The sequence below is a fragment of the Euprymna scolopes genome, chromosome 39 (assembly GCF_053919585.1).
Source record: "Euprymna scolopes isolate OS-2025 chromosome 39, ASM5391958v1, whole genome shotgun sequence".
In the NCBI taxonomy this organism is placed as follows: Eukaryota; Metazoa; Mollusca; class Cephalopoda; order Sepiida; family Sepiolidae; genus Euprymna; species Euprymna scolopes.
The window spans coordinates 58,816,698-58,838,947 of NC_136520.1; the positions used below are offsets into that span (position 1 = coordinate 58,816,698).

Genomic DNA, 22,250 nt, shown 5'->3' on the forward strand with positions numbered 1-22,250 from the left:
GACGTGGCATGTGCAACGCCATCTTTCTCGCTTGGTCCGCCATCTTGCTCCGTTATACAGCAAAAAAAGAGAGACCTGCATTGAACATTCATACGTCTACATCGGAGCTGCACGCAACCACCTGATCATACCACAATAATTAAGGTAAACTTGGCACTTATTTACGGACATTATTTGATGAACAGACGTTTTGTGATGAAAATAATACTGACATTTTATATAAAAAAGAAATTGAGGGCGTTCCTCTCTCTTTCTCTTAGTTTTGTGAAAATGCGATAGATTCTACTCTCTCAGCGTTATTTATCCAATTTTTTTTTTTAATTTGGATTTTTCGAAATTCCTTGATGTTATAGAATTATACTAGCGTTCATTTGTACAAGTATTGATGCTGTTTGAAAAAGTATCTTTTTTTGAATGACAACTCAGAATCCTTTAAATTTGACTTGATTTTTAAAAAAATACGACTACGTCATGGCGGTGTCGCTTTCCTTTTCGAACTAAATTTATTTTTCTTTCTATATTTCTGTTTTTAAATTTATATAGTAAATGCCAAACCTACCTGTAGTCTATCTCTCACACACACACTCTCTCTCTCTCTTTCCATATATATAATATATACATTATGGTTAAGTATATTTTAAGTCCTTATATTTATATCTGTTCAATGTATGTATAAATTCTGTACGCCTTGAGTATTATGGCGGATGGATTGTAAATTTTTTTTTTTTTTTTTTTTTTTTTTTTGTCTTTAAAAAAAAATTTTTTTTGAAATATATAAATCTAAACCTTTTTTATATATGTATATATATATCGCTAGTTGTTGTTAAAATGTTTGAAGTTGCCTATTTAAATATTGTTTGGAGAGGGGCAGGACTAGTTGAGTTCTAATTAACCTGTAGTGTTGAGCCAACACTTGTCATGTCGCCATATACAATACAAAGGCTGAAAAGTTTCGTTTGGTTTACGTTTTTTTTTTTTTTTTTTTCCTCCATTGTTACTATTAAGTAATTTTATAATTAATATATAATTTATATTAAATGCCCTCCCCCCCCCCTGTAGATGTACACAAATTAAGAATATACGTAACCCCTTCTTTCCTCTCGCAAAATAAAATTACCTTTACACGTCAATACCTTTTCTTTCTTTTTTTTTTTCTTTTAAATAAAAAAATCGCCTTTATTTTCATCTAAAATTAAATACTAAACAGATTTTATGAATTAAAATCTGTTAAATATTCTATAACGGTCCCGATGTAAAAATGAAAGTAATTTTAGCTTTAAAATTTTGGTGTCTATGCAGAGATGCCGTGCTGTTTATTTCGTTCTTGTAGTATCCGAGTTAAATTCAAGTTTTATGGATCTCCTGTGTATTAAATTGTTAGGTGAAAGTACAGAAATAGTAAGAAAAACACCCTTCTTTCCCCATGTTAAGAATGGCTTTCAAAATAACGTTAGTTCCGCACAATACTTTCACTGTATTAAGAAAACTTCAGGTAATTAAAATTAAGATGAATTTGCTTTTAACTGTACCTCACAAACCGTATTGTCCCTATTTACAATGCATCCCCACGGGACAGTTAGACACCAGGGTCCTTTTTTAATGTGGAGAAAAGGGATAAAAATAAAAATGGTCTCAGTCCTGAAAGATTTCTCCTCCACTGACAGAACAAGAAATTGAAGTGCAGCAACTGCAGCATCTGAAGGACAGATACTACACTTTGATCTTGTCCTGGATTGCCGGGACCAGAAGTGTCGATATATCACAAAATCGGAATTACATTGTGTGTGCGTATATTATACTTTTCAATATTTAAAATCATTTATAAAAGCGAGTTTATTGAATTTCTTTTCCTATAAAGATAAAACATAATTCTTAACAGCTGTATTCTCCTCCGTCATTGAACTATGTATCCGGGAAGTGTATGAATATATATATAAATATGGTGCTAATTGCAGAGTGATCCGCGCTATTTTTTTAAATCGTATTTCCACGTTTAAAGTTTTTTTTAATTCAATTGTAAGGTTAAAGTACAGAATAGGTACAAAACACCCTCCCCTCCCCATGTTAAGAATGGCTTTTTAAATAACGTTATTTCAGTACTGATTACTCTCTGCATGAGTACCATAATATATATATATATATATATATATATATATATATATAATCATTGCTCTAGCCCACTGAGTATTGAGCTACTCTTTTCAGCTAATTCACTGAATGACATTCAGCATTTTCGGTACTTATGTTAGCGTGCTGAAATGTTATTTTGAAAGCCATTTTTAATATGGGGAAGTTGTGTAATTTTGTACTAAACAATTTAAAATATCGTGAAACTTGGTGCTTAGGCACTTGACCGTGCTATTTTTAAAATAGTATTAAAGTTCGAATTTTACGATCTTTTAAATTGTTAGGTGGAAGTAAAGAAAGTTCAACAGTCAACACCCTCTCCTCTCCATGTTAAGAATGGCTTTCTAAATGTTATTTCAGCACGGTACCATAAGTGCACGAGTACCGAAAATCCTACTTAAAATAGCACGGTAACAAAAGTCCATAAGCACCGTTTTCTATGGTTTGGGTGTATATGTATATATATCTGATCATATAATTTAAAACTTCTCTTAAATTTTGTATTTTAGTTGTTCGAATTATTTAACGAAGCGCGACATGAAGTTCTGATCTATAGTCAAATCGTCCCATTTGACTATGAAGAGTTCATTGGGTCGAAAACATTTATGCGAGTCATTATACCCCCCCCCCTAAATAAATGCAGTTGCAGGTCATATGATTTTGAAAATCATTTTAGTTCTTACGAAACTAAAATTTCGCCGGTTAAAAAAAAATGCTAATTAAACTGTTCTCTTTTTGAACAGGTGAGCGTAAGCTTTTTTAGGAATGCCTCATTTAAGAGACAATCTATGTCTCCGCCCTTATCGACTTAGTATAATCTCTCGCCGATTTCACAGGCGCATTGTCTTTCATTTAATCAAATGAAATATTGATCAGGAAGCTTTTTTCTAAGTAAAAAAAAAAGTTTACTGCAAATATATAAGTAAAATTTAATGGGAGAGAGTAAAAAGGGTTTTAAAAATTTGTGCTTCTTTACAATAGCGCATCGTCCTCAGGTGTGGGTATTTAGTTCTCTCCCACTGCAAGAAAGTCGAATTGAGAAGTCGGCTCCCCAGAGGGCACTCTGACCTGCAAAAAGCGCCTAGGCAGCCTCAGGCTATTAAGGAACTTCTCTCTTAAAGAGAAGGCAAAGCCTGGGAGGGTGAACCTAACCTCCTAGAAATTTACAATCAACAGAAATCTGATCATTACAGAAATGGTCTAATCTGTTGATTTTTGGGTGCTCACATGATGAAGATCCCTAGCCGGAAACCAGAGCGTCGTCCTCTGGTTTGTCGAACCACAAAAAATATTTGAATCCAAATCTGAGAAAAAGGCCTAATTGATAATTGTAACCAAATTTTTACGAACAAAAGCTAAATTGAACATGTAAATTGTAAACATTTCGGTGTACTTGTGTGGATTGATTTTGATTTTCAGGTGAAAACATTACATACTTACGTGTCCTGTTGAAATTGGTATAAATTAAATAACACTATTACAAACTTTGTAGGCGACAACTTGACATACGATATTCGTTTTCAGGATACTTGAAAACCTGTGTCAAACAATTTTGGCACTTCTGCAATTCTGCATGACGTTGCCATGAGGCGACTGTATTTTAGTTTCAATAACGGCCGATAGACGGCGTGTGTCAGTCGAACAGGGGTCGATAAATCACTCGTTGAAAAACTATTAAAAATTTTAAATTTTTATAAAGAACTTCGATGTTAAAATTATATTTTGATATGTTTATACAATCTTAGGGGGGGTCTTTAAAAATATTAAACCTGTTTCTTGTTTTTAAAATTATACTTTGCTACGTTTTGCTAAAATTATATTTTTATACAATCTTATTGTAAAAAAAATTGCTACATTTTATACAATCACTCGTACAGGAAAAAACCCCAAATAATTCTAAAAACAACTTATAAATGTTTCATGTTTAACATTTATTTTCATAAATCACTCCTTTTAAAAGATTAAAACATTAAAATTATATTTTATACAATGTTTCGCTTTTCCTATATTTTTGTTTCGTGATTATATATTTTTGCCTTCTCGGAGACACTTGTTGAGGTTCACAGGACGGCCGGTAGAGGGCATTTCTCATTCAAAGAACAGGGGGCCCGATAACTTGTCTCAGTCGCTTCATGGCACCGTCATGCAGAAGTGCCACAATTTTTAAAACATGAATCTACATAAACACAATGAAAAATATATGAATGTTCATATATTTATCATGCACACTTTATTTCCGAATTTAAAATATTCAATTTGACTTGTGTGTGTGTATATATAATATATATATATATAATGTATATGTAAATTTGACCTTTTTTCTGAAAGATTCGGCTTCAAATATTTTTCTGGTCTGGCAACCCTCAAGACGACGTCCTATTGTAAAAAAGCACCAATTTTTTCTTGATAGTCCTGATAAAGTAACTAATATTTGGCTATTTAAAATTAACCTAAGTTTTAAAAAAATACATAGTACTCGTCACGGAACAAAGATGCTATATTCCAAAAATCACGTAAATTAACTTGTTTAACAAACGAAATCATTTTTAAATGATGTAATCCCCTTTTGCTTACTCGTAAGTTTGTTTTTGTTTTATTACTGTACACTAGCAGTGTCAGAAATTTCGTGAAAATAGTGAATAATTCCACCCCATCTTTCCAAGCTTATAACTCCTCGAAAAATGTAATTCAAGCCCTAATTTTTTTTTTCAATTAAAGGAGTAAGGACCAAGGTTTTATTTTAAAAAAAAAACAAAACAATGTGTTTTTTTTTTTTTTAAAAAGGTTTTAAACTTCGGACTTTACAGGTAAATTTCTAAAAAACTGATTTTTTTTTTTGTTTTAAATTTGAATATATTATTTATTGACCTTTTCTCTTCAATTTGTGATATATAAACCTATTAAACATAAATTATTTACTTTTTAATAGACATTTCAAAATGAGAGGCGTAAATTATTCGACCCCCTATCTTTCTAAGCTTATAACTCCTCGAAAAATGTAATTCAAGCCCTAATTTTTTTTTCAATTAAAGGAGCAAGGACCAAGGTTTCATTAAAAAAAAAAAAAAAGACAAAAAGAAAAAATGTGTTCTTATAAAATAAGGTTTTAAACTTCGGACTTTACAGGTAAATTTCTAAAAAACTGTTTTTTTTTTTTTGTTTTAAATTTGAATATATTTATTGACCTTTTCTCTTCAATTTGTGATATATAAACCTATTAAACATAAATTAATTATTTACTTTTTAATAGACATTTCAAAATGGGGGGGGGGGCGTGAATTTAAAAAAAACGTTTGTCTAAAATATTATATTCGGTTTATTGGAAAGAACATAAAATTTCACATTGACCCTGAAAATATCGTAAAAATAGAATCAATAGAAAAATTTTGATAGATTTTTAAAATTTAAAAATTTAAAAATATTGAGTTTAAAAATTGAAAAATATTGAGTTCGGAAAATTCATTACTGTTTTAAAAAAAAAATAAAAATATTTTTATTACTTTTAAAACAACTGTAATAGTTTATTTTGGAAGTATAATCCATAAAGAAAATAAATAACCCACTTTTAACAGAAATTACGAGATTTTTATATTGTATTCGCAGTTTCGTGTTAGGGGTGTCAAAAATTCCTACAAAAATTCTGATACTGCTAACTGTACACATAAATTCGAAAAAGTTGTCAAAACAAATGTTATCAAAGGCAAGATAAGTTATTTTCCTATCTAACTGAATGTTTTTAGTGTTATTTAATGCAGCATGTTTATTCAGCTCGAAAGTGTTTACCGATGTATGGAAAATTTAAAATGGTGCCCGAGTGCCCGACTGACTCTCAACACGGTAAGTTTGGGGAAAAGAAGTTAAAAATTCTGTTAAAAACCCACCGAATATGTCAGTCTGTCACGGTAACATATATTGAGCTAATTTCTAACAGTATTTTGTCTAGTTTTATTTTTAATTCCTTTTCCCAAACTTACCGTGTCAAAGAGTCAGGCGCCATTTTAAATTTTCCAATACATCGCCAATGTATTACATGTGTATAAACACTGTTCTTCGAGCTGAATAAAATAAAAAACACTAGAAAATTATCCAGTTAGATAGAAAAGTAACTTATCATGCCTTTGATAACATTTATTTGTTTGTTTTTTGACAACTTTTTCGAATTGTGTGTACAGTAACCCCCTCCCCCTTTATTTTTTTTATACTAAAACTACTTAATCAATTTCCGTGATTTTTGGAATATGGCACTTTCGTTCCGTAACGGGTACGTACATCAGATTTGTTTTTATTTAGATAGAATTCTAAATAAGCAAATTGTGGGTGAATTTTTACGTACCCCCCCCTCCCTGTTAAGAACGGCTTTCAGAATAAACCTCCCCCCCCCTCATCCTCGACAGCCGTTCTAAACATGGGGGCTTGTATTACGTTGGTGCAGGTTGTAAAAAAAAAAAAAAATACCAAATTGTGACCATCGACTTGTTTGAATAGAAAAATGTAAAATGAAATCAACTCTAATGCATTTCATTTGTAAACAAGTCGGCTATTTTAATCTGAAGAGTTGGAGTTAAAATAAAGCTAGGGCATTTTTGTTTAATTTTTTTTTTTTGTTGTTAAAAAAAACAATGGTCGAAATACAAATAGGCCTTATCAAAGGCAAGATGAATTGCACTTGTACATAAGTGAAGAAATTTTAAAGCGTTTATTCGGTTCGAAAAATAAGTGTTATGTGATTTTTAAATTAAAAAAAAAAAAATACACGAAGGTCACCATCTTTGGAGTGTAGATAATCACTCCAAAATAAGAAATTTAAAATCCTGCTAAAAATCCAGCAAATGTCACGGTAACATTCAATGAATTGGTTTTCTACCAATGTTAAATTTTCTATTTTGGAGCGATTGATTATCCAGATTCCAAAGATGGTTCTATTTGCTATTTATAAGTATTTTTAGCTGACAATTTTCGTGTATTAAATTTTTTTTCTAAACGAAATGCAAGTTGTGGCACCCTCTAAAAATTGTTTTACATTTAACTTTTTTTTTGACGATTATCATAGGTTACTAAGTACTACCAAACGATTGAAGAACAGAACACATAATCACGTGACGTCAGACTTATTAACTAAACGCTTCTACAGAATTGAGATGAGGTTTTCGGAAGTCGTAAAACTGAATTTCACATGAAACCAATGGTATTTTTACGTATTCCTTTTATTTTTTTTAGGATGATTATATCCAAAAATTACAAAAATTTATAGAAAATTTATTAAAGAAAATAGAATTTGGAAACGATCGTTAGACGGTTCAACAGGTAGGTAATTTTCCGTTCGAATTAAACAAAGTTGGCAATTTTTTACCTGCTAACGTGATTAAAGTTTTAATTCAATAATTTCGACTGCATAATTTGGAAGCTGCCGTTGTAACTTATTAGAATTAACAAAAATCAACTGAAACCATTTTTTTGGCAGACGTAGTACACGAGTGCTACCGGGACCCCCCACCCCCACTAGCTAAATTACGCATCGTTGTTCGATTGAAAGATAAATCATTATTTTTACAAGGAAAGAATTTTTTTTTTTTTTTTTTTTTTTTGATGGATATTTTTGCCGGAGTTCCTGTAATTAACAGGAAAATTGAAAGTCAAAATGGAATCCGCTATATTTTCAAGTTTTAGTTTTACGATACCTGCGTTATTTTTTTTTGGGGGGGGGGGATTTAAACAAACAAAATAAAAACAAATTGTGCTTATGCACTTATGTTACCACTTTTTTTATGGTGTAAGTGTCTCCTCCAATGTTTGAATTGTTTTTAAAGGAAAATTGAAAGTAAAAATTAGCATTTTTTTTGACAGGTGTTTACTGTTTCTGCAATTTAATTAACCGTTTTTCCGAAAGTAACACACAGGCATTAACCGAGCGAAATAACCGTTTAGTATTTCACACATTTTGTTTACACCCCCTCTCAATGTAAACAGAATTTGAAATATTTAAAGGTTTTTCTGCTTGGTTAATGTCGGCGCGTTACTTACGGAAAAACGGTTAAACTGCAAAAGCATGTTTAAAACTGTACAAGCTCTATAATTGAACCCTTCCCCCCCCCCCCCCAAAAAAAAAAAAACGAATGTTTTTGTTAACCGCTCGTGAAAACTTCCACATCAATAAAAAAAAAAAAAAAAGCATTAAAAACTACGTAACACAAAATTAACTTTTTTTTTTTTTTTTTTTTTTTTTACTTATTTCAAATGTCCGCTAAAGATTCTTCCGATGTGACAAGTTCTTTTACTACGCACCTGCACACTAACGAAGGCAGTGAAATGGTACAAAATAGTCCCAGGGGTTAATATTAGGTACGGATAAAATGAATGCCGATGCTCAAAATGTATAAACATTTTGACCCCTCCCTTTACTTAAAAATTCATCAAAAATCAGGAAATTAACCGATTTTAATGAAATTTTCAGTATTTATCAAATAATGATCGCGGAATATAATGAACTAATTTTTAAATCCTAGTGGAAATGTGTTTTTTTAAACAAAAAAAAATACCTTTTAAAGTTTTCAGTAGTAAATAAAAAATGCAAGAATTTATTTTTGCTTATATATATATATATATATATATATATATATATATATATATATATAAGCATCGTAATTTGTAAAAATAAAAAATTAATTTTTACAGGAACATTACGAAAAAAAGCCCCTAAAGTCCGTATTAATGAATTTCTCGAACTACCGGTATTACCATTGAAGTAAGCATAGTTTATTTAATATTTTCACACAAAATAATAGCAAAAAAAATTTTTATTAGATTTTTGCATGATTTTTATATGCAAGATTTTAATTTTTCGGCATAGCATAGCATAATTTTTATATAATCTCAAACAATAATTTAAAAAAATAATTTAAAAACAGGAATATAAAAATAATTAAAAGATGATAAAAATGGATACAAACGTTCAGAATAGGAATGTATGGATGCACGTCTGGAGAAAAAAAAAAACTGACATCCCTACATTTTACAATCATGACTTCATTTGGAAACAGCGTTTCGATTGGCTGAAATTTTGGGGCCCCCTTATAATTGTTTACATTCTTTTTAGTTTGCGTTTTTTGCGGACGTTAAATTGCTTGCTTTTTGAGAGCTAATGAAGTTATTTTTGCACAAACAAGGTTTTTTGTTTTTTTTTCTTCGTACCTTAGGACTTCACTAATTATCTTTGAAATAGACCCAGAAAACTAATAACTTTTAAAGGATTTTTACAATGAATTTAACTTCAAAATTTGACTGAATTTGTTAGCTCGCCATGAAAACATATTTCATAACTTTTTTTTTTTTTTTTTTTTTTTTTTTTTTTTTTTTTTTTTTTTCCACGTGTACAAATTTTTTCCTTTAGGAAATTAACTTAAATCTCTAATCTTTCAAATACAATCAAAAAGTAGTCGGAAACCTAAAAAAAATTATAAATCGTACAGGTTGGCTTAGTTTACACACATGGATGGGACTGATGCCGATCTACACTTCCAAATTTTTATCAGCAACAATGATTTTCACACTAGTGCAATTTCTTTAAAATGACTATTAAAAGGTTTTCGGGTAAAAATGTATCGCATTTAAATTTTACGCAAATAAGTATTTTCTGGCTATTAAGCAATATCATTTATTGCGGGTGGTCAACTCCGGGGATCTGCGCTCGTGCGTACCAAGATTGCCACCAGCAATAGCATGATATTGCTTAATATCTGGAAAACTACTTATCTGTGGAAAATTTAAATGCGATATTCGTTTTCAGCATATCCAAAAACTTCTAAGCGATTTTAAAGAAAACGTTAAGGTTGAAACCAGGTAAAAAAAAATTACTGGATTGTTTTTCTTGGCAAACTTTCGTCCTTGCAAGAAGGCCCCTTCCCTCTCTCTCTCTCTCCTCACCATGTTAAGTTTTCTAAATTTGCTTAGAAATTTTAAATTGCGGATGTGCTGAGTTTTATCATTTAACACACTTATTGACCCGGGTTAAAGTTCAGAATGTCTTAATTTCATAAGGAAAGTTTTCATTTTGGAAAATTTACTTTCTGATTTATTTTCCAAAATCAGTCAAAAACTTGGCACACCTTTTAATTTTAATTGTTGCACCTAAAAATCTTGTACGATTTTTTGAATAGTCATATTCTAACAATTTGAAAAGTGATTTTAGAACTAAAAGGTAACATAAATCAATGATTAACTGTGCGGTTGAGTATATTTTTAAACGCCTTAAAATTCGTTATTGAGCAACTTTTTTTTTTTTTTTTTTTACAAAAAGATAAAAGCCTGAATTTTATCATGAAAAGCAGAATATAAAACTTTTTACTATTTTTAATAGAATTTTAATTTTTAAACTTTCCAAAACCACACCCATTACTGTTATTTTTGTCTCAATCGTTAAAAAATTAAGATTTTAAAAGGTTTTTTAACCAAATTTTTTTTGTCTAAATAAGGTTTAGGAATATGCAAAAATATAAATAAGTACCTGAATTTCAAATAGTTCCAACTTTTTATATAATTCTATAGGCACTACCATTTTTATGTGAACTTTTCTTAAATGTACACATGATCTGGTGATGTCATCAATTGATGTGCTTGATTGCGAACGATTTTTTTTTTCTTTTTTACTATTATTTACTACTTTAATAGAATTTTTTTTACATTCAAATAGTTTACTTAAAGATTAAATTATCGAAATGTAAAAAAAGATTCACTATTGTTAGAAATAATTCAGTAAAAAATTTTTCAGTGGGGTTAGAAAACATAACACAAAAATAAAATGTTAGATGATTTTTTGACATCTACGGAAGAGCAGAAGCGACAATAAAATAGTGTTAGTTCACTACACATTATTTGAGTTTTTGATACTTTGGAATAATTTAAATTTAGATAATTTGGTTACTTTTTAGTAAACACTAACGGAATAATCGAGTTAAGCTGTGAAGATTTAGAACGGTGAATGTTTTGCAATCAACCAGTTCATTTGATTCAGTCCCGGTTTCCGTATTTTATTTCATAAAACAAGACCTACAAGAATATCAAAGTGTTTGTACAATGACTATATTTTAACGCAATATTAATTTTGAATCGGTTTTAATCTGACGGTAAAATAGGTGGCAAGAGTCATCTTTTATATTTAAAAAAAAATTTTTCACAATTAAAAATCTGTAGTGGACATTTTGAAATAATGGAATTTTAATCGTTTTAATTTTGTAAAAATCAGTTAATTTTTAAGTTTTTCTTGGCAATTCAACTGATTATAGTATATATTAGAAAAAACACTATTTAAAAAAAAACTAATATTTATATCAATTTTTTAATTGCAACTTCAAGGTAAGCTTTTGTTAAATGTGTATTTAAACTTGTAAATATTTTTTACTTATTTGAACACTTATGTTTCATAATAAATAGAAATTTTGATAGATTTAAATATTTTGTTCGAATTTCTAAAAAATACGGGGGGGGGGGCACTAAAAAGTATTTCTCTTCATATATTTTAAGGAAACTGCATTTATGTAATTTCATTCTAAAATGAATAAGTATCGAAAATTTCACAAATCTGACCACTAGGTTTTTATTTATTTTTTTTTTTTTGCTAGATTTATTAAACAGGTATGTTTTCACGTTTGGAATGTCTACTACATGGGAACGTTATTTTAAAGCATCAATTATGTAAACAAGATTTTCGTCTCGCAATTTCATTATTTTCGTACAATGAAAAAATTTTTTAAATCATTAGTTTATTTTGCCCTTTTAAATAGTACAAAAGTTATATTGATAATAACTTAAACTTACATATGGGCGGGGGGTAATTCTGTGGTGAATTTTGGCAGTCCCTATAGCTCTATAGATTTGCATAGCGAAATTAATTTTAAACTATCATTAAATCGTTTTTTCTTTATTAAGTATAAAGGTCTGGAGGGAACTAAATAAACTAATCTTGAAAAATATTGCATTCGATTCCCCCCCCCCGTCTTTCAAAGCTTATAACTACTCGAAAAATGTAATTTAAACCCTAATTTTTTTTTTTTTTTTTTTTTTTTTTCCAATTAAAGGACCAAGGTTTCATTTTAAAAAATCAAACAAAAAACGTGATTTTAAAAAGGGGGGGGGGTAAACTTCGGACATTACAGGTATATTTCTAAAACACTTTTCAATTTTAATATTATTTATTGATCTTTTATCTTCAATTTGTGATATATAAAACTTTGAGTAAATTATTTACTTTTTAAGACATTTCAAAGGGGGGGTGAATTAAAAAAAAAAATTTGTCTAAAATATATTCGGTTTATTGAAAAGAGCATAAAATTTCACATTGACCCTGAAAATATCGTGAAACTAGAATCAATAAAAAAAATTGATAGATTTTTAAAGTTTAAAAATTGAAAAATACTGAACTTTGTAAAATTGAATTTCGTTACTGTTTTTTAAAAAATAAAATATTTCTATTACTTTTTATACAACTTTAATAGTTTATTTTGGAAGTTTAATCCATAAAGGAAATAAACCCACTTTTAAGAGAAATTACGAGTTTTTTTATTTTATTCGCAGTTTCGTGTTAGGGGGTGTCAATTCTGATACCCCATTCTTTTTTTTCATAAGCGAGAGAGAGAGATATATATATATATATATATATATATATATATATATATGCCTCCCCCACCCGAAGTTAAGCCACGATGAGATTGGCCAGTACCAGATGGGTGATCATTTTGGGAATGCTAGGTGTCAGAAGTTGAAAACAACTTCTGCATCCTCTATCACGGTTGGGTGACCATAGATGAATAAACAAATTCCAGAAAGATTGTATTTTTAGCAAAATGCACTTTTTTTTAATCGATTCTTCAAAGCATTCCCTATTTAATGGTATATTAGCAATATTGAACTCACTGGAAGCAAATTATTTAAATTATTTTCAAAGATTTTTTTTTCTAATCTGAAAGAATCATTAACATTCAATGCATTTCACACTTCAAAAGAAAAATAAAACCTTCAAAATTCAGATTTTTTACCTTAAAATCTGATGTGTCTGCAGTTTTTTTTTTTCTATAATCCTCACCTTCCCCACAATACATTTTGCTCAATTTTGGCTGCTTATTTTAAGCATACTGGTACCCACAAAAAAGGGGTGTAGGCAAAAAATATCGATTATGAAAAAAGTACACCCTTTTCAATTAATAATCGGTAAAAAATTTTGTATTGATTGGATAATTACTTGAAATTTGGTAGATTTTTAGAGTGTCAAAAAATATTTATTTCATCCTTTTGTTTTGGCCGTGCCTAGATAAAAGTATTGAGTTTATTCAGTTGTAAAGTTACATTTCTGGATATCCAGATTTTTCTGGCAGTTGAAGGTTTAATCTTCAGTAAAATACAATTACAAGTTACTTACAATTCTACCGAGTCGTGGCTGGCAAAACGAGAGCATGCTACCGCCATTGATTAAATAAGATTCCGTTTGAAATTTCGTACAGATTCCAGAACTCAACAAAAAAAAACTCCTGAAGAAAGGTTACATCGACCAGAATGCTTTGAAAATTACACTAAAGATAACAGTAGTTCGAAGAATACAAATAATCGATTCTTATCTCAAATATTCAGAAATGTAAATTCTTTTAATCTTTCATCTGTACTTACATAAAATGTTGGATGAAAATAAATTCTGTCTTTGTTTACATTTACATCAGCTGATATTTGTGGTTGAGAACAAATAGAACTGATTAATGTTTACCAGTTTTAAATTTGTTCCGAAAACAGTTCGTTTGCATATTTTAACCAAAATTTAATTTTTTTTAATTTTTTTTTTTTAAATAGTAACTTTGGATCATAATATAAAACTGATTTATTTAGAAAATCAGTTTTGGGTAGTCTGAACCATAAATAAAGAGCAAAATGTGCGATTAGTTTTTTTGCTCTTATATAGCAGGTTTATACAGAATGCATTTCTCGCATGTTTGTCTTTTGGTGCGAAAACTTGATTTCCTTATGAATCAGTAAATTCTGTATTTAAAATCTTTCATTCTCTAATAATAGAAATTGGCCGGCATTTGTTTACTTTGAATAAATTAGTTTCTTGTCTGTGTTCCAAAAGAAACTTTAATTAAAAAATGAAACCATGTTGATGCTATTTATCTTTGCTATCCCCTCCTTTCTCTTGTGAACTGCCATTTTAATCCTTCTGCTTAACATTCCACTAAATATTGTTACGCCTTTCCATTACCATTTCTTTTTAATGTTTTTTCACGTTCCACTTGAGAAAATTTCCTTTTCAATGAGAACATTACGTGCTACAAATGTTAAAAAATTACTAGTAATTGCTTTTAATGGGTGGAAAGAATACATCTTGGAAAAAATATATTGGAAATGTTAAAGATAAACAATTCTTAGGTTGTCATTTTAACCTTTTGTGCAATACATAAAAAATGGATCAAATAAAACATTTTTAAACTGTTAAAAAACTAACAGTACTTTTTATTTTTTTCCAGACACATTTAAAACTCAGCCATGGGAAACATATTTGACAAACTTTTCAAAGGTTTATTTGGTAAAAAAGAGATGAGGATATTGATGGTTGGACTCGATGCAGCTGGAAAGACAACAATATTGTACAAACTCAAACTAGGTGAAATTGTGACCACTATACCAACTATTGGTAAGTTTTTTTTTGTTTGTTTTTTTTTATTTTTTTTTACTTTTGGCTTTCATTTGTAGATGACAGGATTTTAGGCAATTTAAACTTTTCAACTACACTCTAACTTTATCTAAAGTTAGATAAAAAGAAAATGAAATCTTTTCTTATGTTAATAGAATAAATCTGATTTGGCAGAAAAATATTAAGATTTAAATTTTTATTATGGTTTTCATGAGATTAAAATATATAAGGGCTTGGCTTATTGGTCCTGGTCCTCTACCAACAAAGCAGGGATTGGAATTGGTAATCTCCCCCCCCCCTCCCTTCGTTTGTTCACACATTTCTCAAGTATGCCTTGGATTTTTAATTTTGCACAAACGTCATGGTGAAAGTAAATTTTTTTTTTCTTCATGAAGGGGGACCTTGCATGCTCGGCTTTTAACTTTTCGTTTTGGTTATTTTAAATGTTTTAACTGATTGATCTTAAACCTTCAGCTGCATATTTTCAAACTTGTGAATCCGTATGAAATTGATGCTTTCATTTAATCTATGGAAATTGTCAGACATGACCAAGTAGAAGTGCTAACTTTTTATGCTATTATCACTTGTAGTGTTTAACCTTCAGAAGAGTCACTTAAAACTGTTAATACATGCTTCACCCGTTAGACTATGTGTTAGTTACGTGTTATGAATATAACAAAGATGAGAATAGTCTAAATTATTTTTCTAAAACCTGAAAAAACATTCCTTAACTGGATCTTGTTGGCACCAGCTTATATACAAATAAGATTGTTTATACATAGGGAAAAAATGATAAAATTCACAATACTTTAAGGAATCAAGATTGACTGAAAAATTGCTTTTCTGGCTCAAAATTATATCCGACAATTGCTATTCATTTGAACAATCCCCTTTTTTATGGGGAGCTGCCCCCCCCCTCCCTTAACATCTTGGAGAAACAAAGCCAGCCAAAGTTGGGTAAACAAACCAAAAAACTGCCTTGCAGTAAAAGTTAAAGGATTTTTATGGCATAATATTTTACCTTATTAAATTCACGAACCTGTTAATTCAGTTTTTAGTCCTTAAATTCAAATGTTTTTCTGGTACTCTCCCTTGCTGGCCGAGCAGTAACATGTTGGGTTTTTCATACTTTATTTTCCACCTTCGCCTCAAGGCTTCTGGTTTGATCCTACCTACCTACCAAAACTTTTCTTACGCCAGGCACCTCTGCTAGTCTAATTAGAAAATACAGCTGATTCCCCCTCCCAACTTAGTGTTTTACGTTATGGATCTTCATGTGAAATATTAACTTGTTACAAAGATTTAAAAAAAAAAAAAAAAAAAAAAAAATTGAAATTGTATTCCTTGGAATTTTATTTTCCAAGAAATGTAAAATTAAATTCTTTCCAAATTTAAAATAACTACTGAATTTAATTTTAAAGCTGTTATTGCATGATTGACTTTGCTAACAACCTTGAAGTGGGACTTGTTTTTCTTTGTGATAATTCTTTAAAAATTGTTCTGTTGAAATTTTAGGTTTCAATGTAGAAACTGTAGAATACAAAAATATCAGTTTCACAGTATGGGATGTTGGAGGGCAGGACAAAATCCGACCGTTGTGGCGCCATTATTTCCAGAACACCCAAGGTAAGTCTTGCTACAGCATTACTTCTGGAATATTGAATAGGAAATATTGGGATATTGTGAGAAGTGCCTCCTTACCTAGTGAGGAAACTGAGGAGAGATAAACCTTAACTGAAGTCATACATTTTCTAAGCTGATTTGTTTTCAACATGAATTACTCTAAATGCAAATCTTTGAAGTTAAGAATGAAAATTTTCTACACTTTTGAAGATTCACATAATTCTGTAATTTATTTGAAAGAGTTTGTGCTTTCTTTGCTAAGAGATAATCTTTATAGATCACAATTTTGATTTTTAATTTTATTCTTTTGCTTATATCCTACGTTCTAGACATGAAAATTAAAAATTGTTCTTTATCGCTTTTAACACACTTGGAAAGTATGAATCCATATCTTTTGTCTTTCACCGGGTAACATTTAACATTGGTTCATTTGAAATTAGTATAGAAATGATCTTTCAAATGTCTTACTTTGATTTTTCATATTCCATGGGATGGTATTGAAGGCTCCCTTTATTTTTTTTCTTCCGAAGGGATCCGTCAACTTGTCTACCTGGACTTTGTTGGGTTTAAGATCTCTCAAAATAGAATAACCATGTATATGGTGGAACGATAAATTTGTCATCCTCAAAACACTAGAGCTTTATTTTAAATTTTATTGAAAAAAAAAAAATCAATTCAGGTAACTTGATTATGTAATAGAGCTGACATCTATTCAATGTTGCCGCCTTCGGCATCAATTACTGCCTCAATATGGGTCCAGAACTGGGAGCATGCCTTTTCCACAAGTGCCGGCAGGAGTTTGACAAATACTTGATAGATGGTGGCAATCAGGCTGGCTTTGGTGTTGTGGGAGGTAATGTTGATGTTCTCGATGTATGACCAAACAACACCAGGCTCAGGTAGGGGGAGGAAAGGGGTAAAAAGTTGTAGCACTCCTTCTCTTCTGAAGCCAAACTTGGATTTCATTGGACTTGTGGACTGGTGCCGAATCCTGCTGTCACACTGGAGTCTACCAGTGGCCACTTGATTGCACCAGAGGATGACCACTCTTCAGCACATCCAGGTATACTTTGGGTTGACTTTCAAGCAGACTTCAAAGATGTGATGTAGCCCTCAATAAAGACCACATCAAAGACCATAACTGCGACTGAAAACTTCATTGAGTTTTGCCTCGAGTTGAACTGCTCAGATTTGTATTTTGACGGTGCTGGCAATGGTCCTTTTGTCATAATTTGGATCAATAGAGAGCATTTGTACAGCAGAGTATCTCTCGCTTGTTGAACATTGTCACTTTTAGCTGACCAACTAGTAGATAGTCTGCAGCAAAAATAAAACCATTTTTCCTCAAATGGAAATGGAATCGTCTTTTCTAGGGCGACAATATTATTGATCCACTCTGTAAAACTTTGGCATACTCGTAAAATATTGATCCAATAAAACTTATTTGTGTAAATCCTAATTATCTATAGCAACTAATTAAATACTATGAACTTAAAATTTTAATTATGACTAGGGTGCTCGCCTGAAACTTTTCTAGTTCAACTTGGAGTTCTGTGCGATTGCCATTTAATACTATGGGAGTAGCACTGTTTAGAAAACTGACAGAATGAAATGTGGTAAAGTTTTTTTTTTTTTTTTTTTAAGGCTGACATGTTTTCAAAGGACAGTGGAGTTGGGTCTTGATATTGAATGCAGAGCATTCCATATGGATACCCCCCCCCTCCCAAAAGGATGTCTTTTATATTTTCTGGTAACTTTAACCAACACTAGATGTCATGCTAAACACATTAACATTTCCATGATTGAAGTTATTTTAAACAAATTTCATTATACTTTTTGCTCGTTAACTTAATGCAAAATTATTTTTTAAATCTATATATACAATTGTAAACATTAATTTCATCTTTTCAGGTTTAATTTTTGTCGTGGATAGTAATGACAGAGAACGAATTTGTGAGGCAAGGGACGAACTGTCGCGGATGCTCAATGAAGATGAATTAAGAGATGCGGTGTTACTAGTGTTTGCTAATAAACAGGTAAGAACCTTTTGTTCTTGATTTACTTGCGTACCTGTGATAAGTCAAATGGCCTGGTTTTTAATGTTATCACTTAGGGGAACATCTATGTGTACATGGTGTCATAATGTATGGACATGCGTTAAGGACATGTATTACATGGGGGAAGGGTGATACACTGGATATATGTAATGTGTGTTAAAGGCACTTTGATCTAACTTGGACAGTGTCGGGTGATGTGTGCAAAAATGTGACTTTGGTAGGGATCACAAAAGGATATCTTGGGTTAATATATGTAGGACAGTTGAGGTAGGTTTTCATGGGGGGGGGGGAGAACTGACTCTAAAGAGAAATAAGACTTTGCCAGAGGTAGGTTAGTTTCTAAATCAATTCCTAAAAGCTGTGGCACCTGTTGGTATGGAAAAAACTTTAAACTGAATATAATGACTAGGACAAGAGAATATTTTCATAATTTTGACTCCAGTATATATCGGTTAATCTTATGTTTTTAGATAGTGATATTGTTCTCTGTTGATTAACCGATATATATATATATATATATATATATATATATATATATATATATATATATATTATTCAAGTGAAAATTATGAAAAGAATATTCTCTTGTCACAGCCCTAATGGTGTTAAACTCTAAATTTTCAAACTTTTGATTTTTTGTTAATCATCTGATTAGCATTGCTAATAAAACTTACATGAAGTAGTTTTGTAATTCTTAAGAATCTCTTGATTGCTCCGATTCAAAGTAATGTAAAACTTCTCTGATATTGTTAGTTTTTGTAGTTCTAAACGTATTGTTGTGAATGTCCTTTTCAGCATTTACATTATAGCATATTTTATGCCATAATGTAAAATATTTTTAGCTATTAAGAAAAATGTAGCTGCAGAACAAGTTGACAAAAAGTATGCCAGTTTCATAATTAGAGAAAAATCATCTTGGAAAAGTACCTTGGTTAAAATGTTTAATTTGACCCAAGAAATTGCCTTGTACAAAATATTTCGGAATCTTTCCTTCAAATTAGAATTTTGTTGAAAGTAATTTTTAATTACAATTTTTTTGTAGTAGTATATCGTGTGGTTATAGTTAAACTGCAGGCATCAGGACGTTTTGTAACCCGTAATCTTATACAATTAAGCAACCAGTTAAACTATTGATTTAAAAATTTGTATTTAAAATGTTACAAGCTGAAGGGTTTTTGAATAATTTTTCTTTTCCTCTTTTCCTTTTAGGATTTACCAAATGCAATGAATGCAGCTGAAGTCACTGACAAACTTGCATTGCATAATATGCGTAATAGAACCTGGTACATCCAAGCCACATGTGCCACCAGCGGAGATGGATTGTACGAAGGACTTGACTGGTTGTCAAACCAACTGAAAAATTCAAAATAAATTGGAGCAAATACAAGTTTGTAAGAATTCCAAAAGTGTCTCCGCAGCCTGGAGGTTGACGACTCTTTTTCTGCTGCCTGCCAGATTGCTATCACTTTTGTCCATTCCTTCAGTTTCACATTGTCTGTACAGTCCATGTCCATTTGTTATCCAACTTCAGTGCTTGGGGGGGAGGGAGGGGGGGACATGCTCTCTACCGCTTGGATCGCCCCTTCACTGTGTAAGATATAAATTAATAGCGATTTGTGGTAAAAACACAAAAAAAAAAAATATATATATATATATAGCCATGGACTAATACTAGGGGATTACTTAATGTTTTTGTTTTATTTCTTGGGCCGACAGCAGCAGCAGTGTTGGCGATACATAGTGGTGGGAGGGGGACTGGATGCCTCACTCATGCATACATATGATATGAAGTTTAAAAAAAAAAAAGGTTCTATACCTTGACCACTTCTATCACCACTGTGGCATCCTGCTAGCGGCAACTGCCTTTTGGATTCATTCAGGTTAAAAAAAACTTTTTTTTTTTTTTTTTTTCTTAAGCTAAATCTGTTAAAAAATAAAACTTTCCCTCTCCCTTTAAACTCTACCACATGGATTTAATAGGTTTGTAGTCATTTCTAGTAACTCTAGTGGGTAATATTCATTAAATGTCTTTTCTTTTCTTCCAACCAATCATGCAGAGCTGTTGAGCAAAAGGATATTTGATAAAAAAAAAATGAGAAAAAAAAGATACCAGCTTGGCATCAATCGTTATGCCTCCATTATTCGGCACCAACCTGATTTAAAAAAAAAAAAAAAAAAAAAAAAAAAAAAAAAAACTGTTGGCTTTGTAAAGTACAAATGTGAATAAAAGTGTACTATATGCCTATTTTATTTTTCTTAGTTGACTGTTACTACTTAGCTACGCTGCCTCCTCTTCATCTTCACCCGTGTGTATGTTCTAATCAGCATGTAATTCCTCAACAGCAAATGTTGACATTCCAAGTGTCTCTTCTTCCACCATTCCTTGCAGCTGCTTTTTTAATCTCCTTTACAAAGATGGCACGTTTGGAAAAGAAAAAAATTGTATTTTTGATTGGGAACATTTTTCTTTCAACTTAAATTGAAGCCAGAACAATTACTTTTAAATTGTTTTAAAGATGTGCATGAATGACCACTTTTTTTTCTTTCTTTCTTAAATTAATATAGGATTTTTTCTTAAGTGTTTATTTAGTTTGTAGCATTTTAATATTTGAAAATGATTTTGAAGCCTTTAAATTATTGGATGAAAAATCCTTTCTGGCTTTTTAAAAAAAAGTTTAAATCTCTTGCATTCCAACTTTATCTCTTAAAAGTTGGGACTGGCTTTGGACAACATTCCAACAATTTTTATAATAACCTTGCTGAACGAAACAAACTATTTCTTTACTGCCTGGCCGCAACCTGCAATATTAATAACTTTTTAAAATTCTTGCTAATATCTACTAACTCTAAACCTGTACTATTTAATATTATAATACTAGTTTCTAGCAATATTTTTTTTTTTTTTTTGTGTATGTATATATATATATATATATATATATATATATATATATGGTGAGGATTTTAATTTTGCTTGAGATAAAATACAGCAGCTGTACCCCCCCCCTTACAAGTAAACTAGATTTCACATGTACCCACCTGCAGTTTCTAATTACTACTTGTTTAGATTTGAGCCACACTATAGTGCTTGCTTTTTCTCTCTATTCTTGTGGTTGGTAGGGGAGGGGTTGCTGATGGTTGACTGCTTGGTTTAGGGGCTCCTGCTGCTGCTCCCCCTCCCTCTTAATCCCTTTCTCCTTATTTCCTAATGTTAGAAATTAAAACTTGCAATTATTGGAGTTCATGCACTGATGCCCTGTCACCTCTTCCCCCCCTCCCTAGCGTTAGGACTTATCTTAAGGACAAATTGTTTCCCCCTCCCCTCCACCCGTTGGGTTCAATGCAAATCTGCTCCTGCAGCTTATGAAATTTGAGAAGTGACTGACTCTACTTTATACATAGAAAGTTTCTCTTATTTCATAGGCATGGAATATTTCAAAAATGTATACTACATACAGATTTAATAAATATTTGGAAAGCCCTCCTTTTCATTGCCAATTCCTATAAATTTGTTCTATTTTTATTTGATTTTTTTTTTTTGCAACATGTATTGGGCTTATTCTAGCACTTTTGCACTGCAACCCATTCATTGCTTTTTTTTTTTTTTTCACACCCCCACCCCCTTCCTCTGTTGCTTTGTTTTTTCTCAACTTACATAAAAATATCACGGGTTTTGTTTTAACCAGAGGTTCTGTTTCTCAAAACATTCTGAACTCGGCTTATTAGTCGAAGCTTCACCTACTGTTTTTATCCATGTGGAAGGACATATATACGACAAC

The 22,250-nt window shown here is 30.9% G+C and overlaps 1 protein-coding gene across 2 annotated transcripts; it reads left to right on the forward strand.

Moving 5' to 3' along the window:
• The first annotated feature begins 6 nt into the window (after positions 1–6).
• On the forward strand, positions 7–21,979 carry LOC145263790 (ADP-ribosylation factor 2). 2 transcript variants are annotated; one of them, XM_080120849.1, is made up of 6 exons: positions 27–144; positions 7,345–7,431; positions 14,628–14,794; positions 16,310–16,420; positions 18,329–18,453; positions 19,684–20,719. In XM_080120849.1, exons 3-6 carry the CDS (start codon positions 14,647–14,649, stop codon positions 19,843–19,845), a joined length of 546 nt encoding a protein of 181 aa, XP_079976975.1. In that variant the 5' UTR covers positions 27–144; positions 7,345–7,431; positions 14,628–14,646; the 3' UTR covers positions 19,846–20,719. The 2 variants fall into 2 exon arrangements, with proteins under 2 accessions (XP_079976974.1, XP_079976975.1); XM_080120848.1 differs by lacking the exon at positions 7,345–7,431 and having other exon boundaries at positions 7–144; positions 19,684–21,979.
• The last annotated feature ends 271 nt before the right edge of the window (positions 21,980–22,250 follow it).

What these genes read in the sequence shown, in the direction of transcription:
- LOC145263790 (XM_080120848.1), top strand. Translation starts at nt 14,647, where the DNA reads ATGGGAAACATATTTGACAAACTTTTCAAAGGTTTATTTGGTAAAAAA. An exon ending in TTATTTCCAGAACACCCAAG is followed by an intron (nt 16,421 to 18,328) that starts GTAAGTCTTGCT and finishes TCATCTTTTCAG; the next exon opens with GTTTAATTTTTGTCGTGGAT. An exon ending in TAGTGTTTGCTAATAAACAG is followed by an intron (nt 18,454 to 19,683) that starts GTAAGAACCTTT and finishes TTTTCCTTTTAG; the next exon opens with GATTTACCAAATGCAATGAA.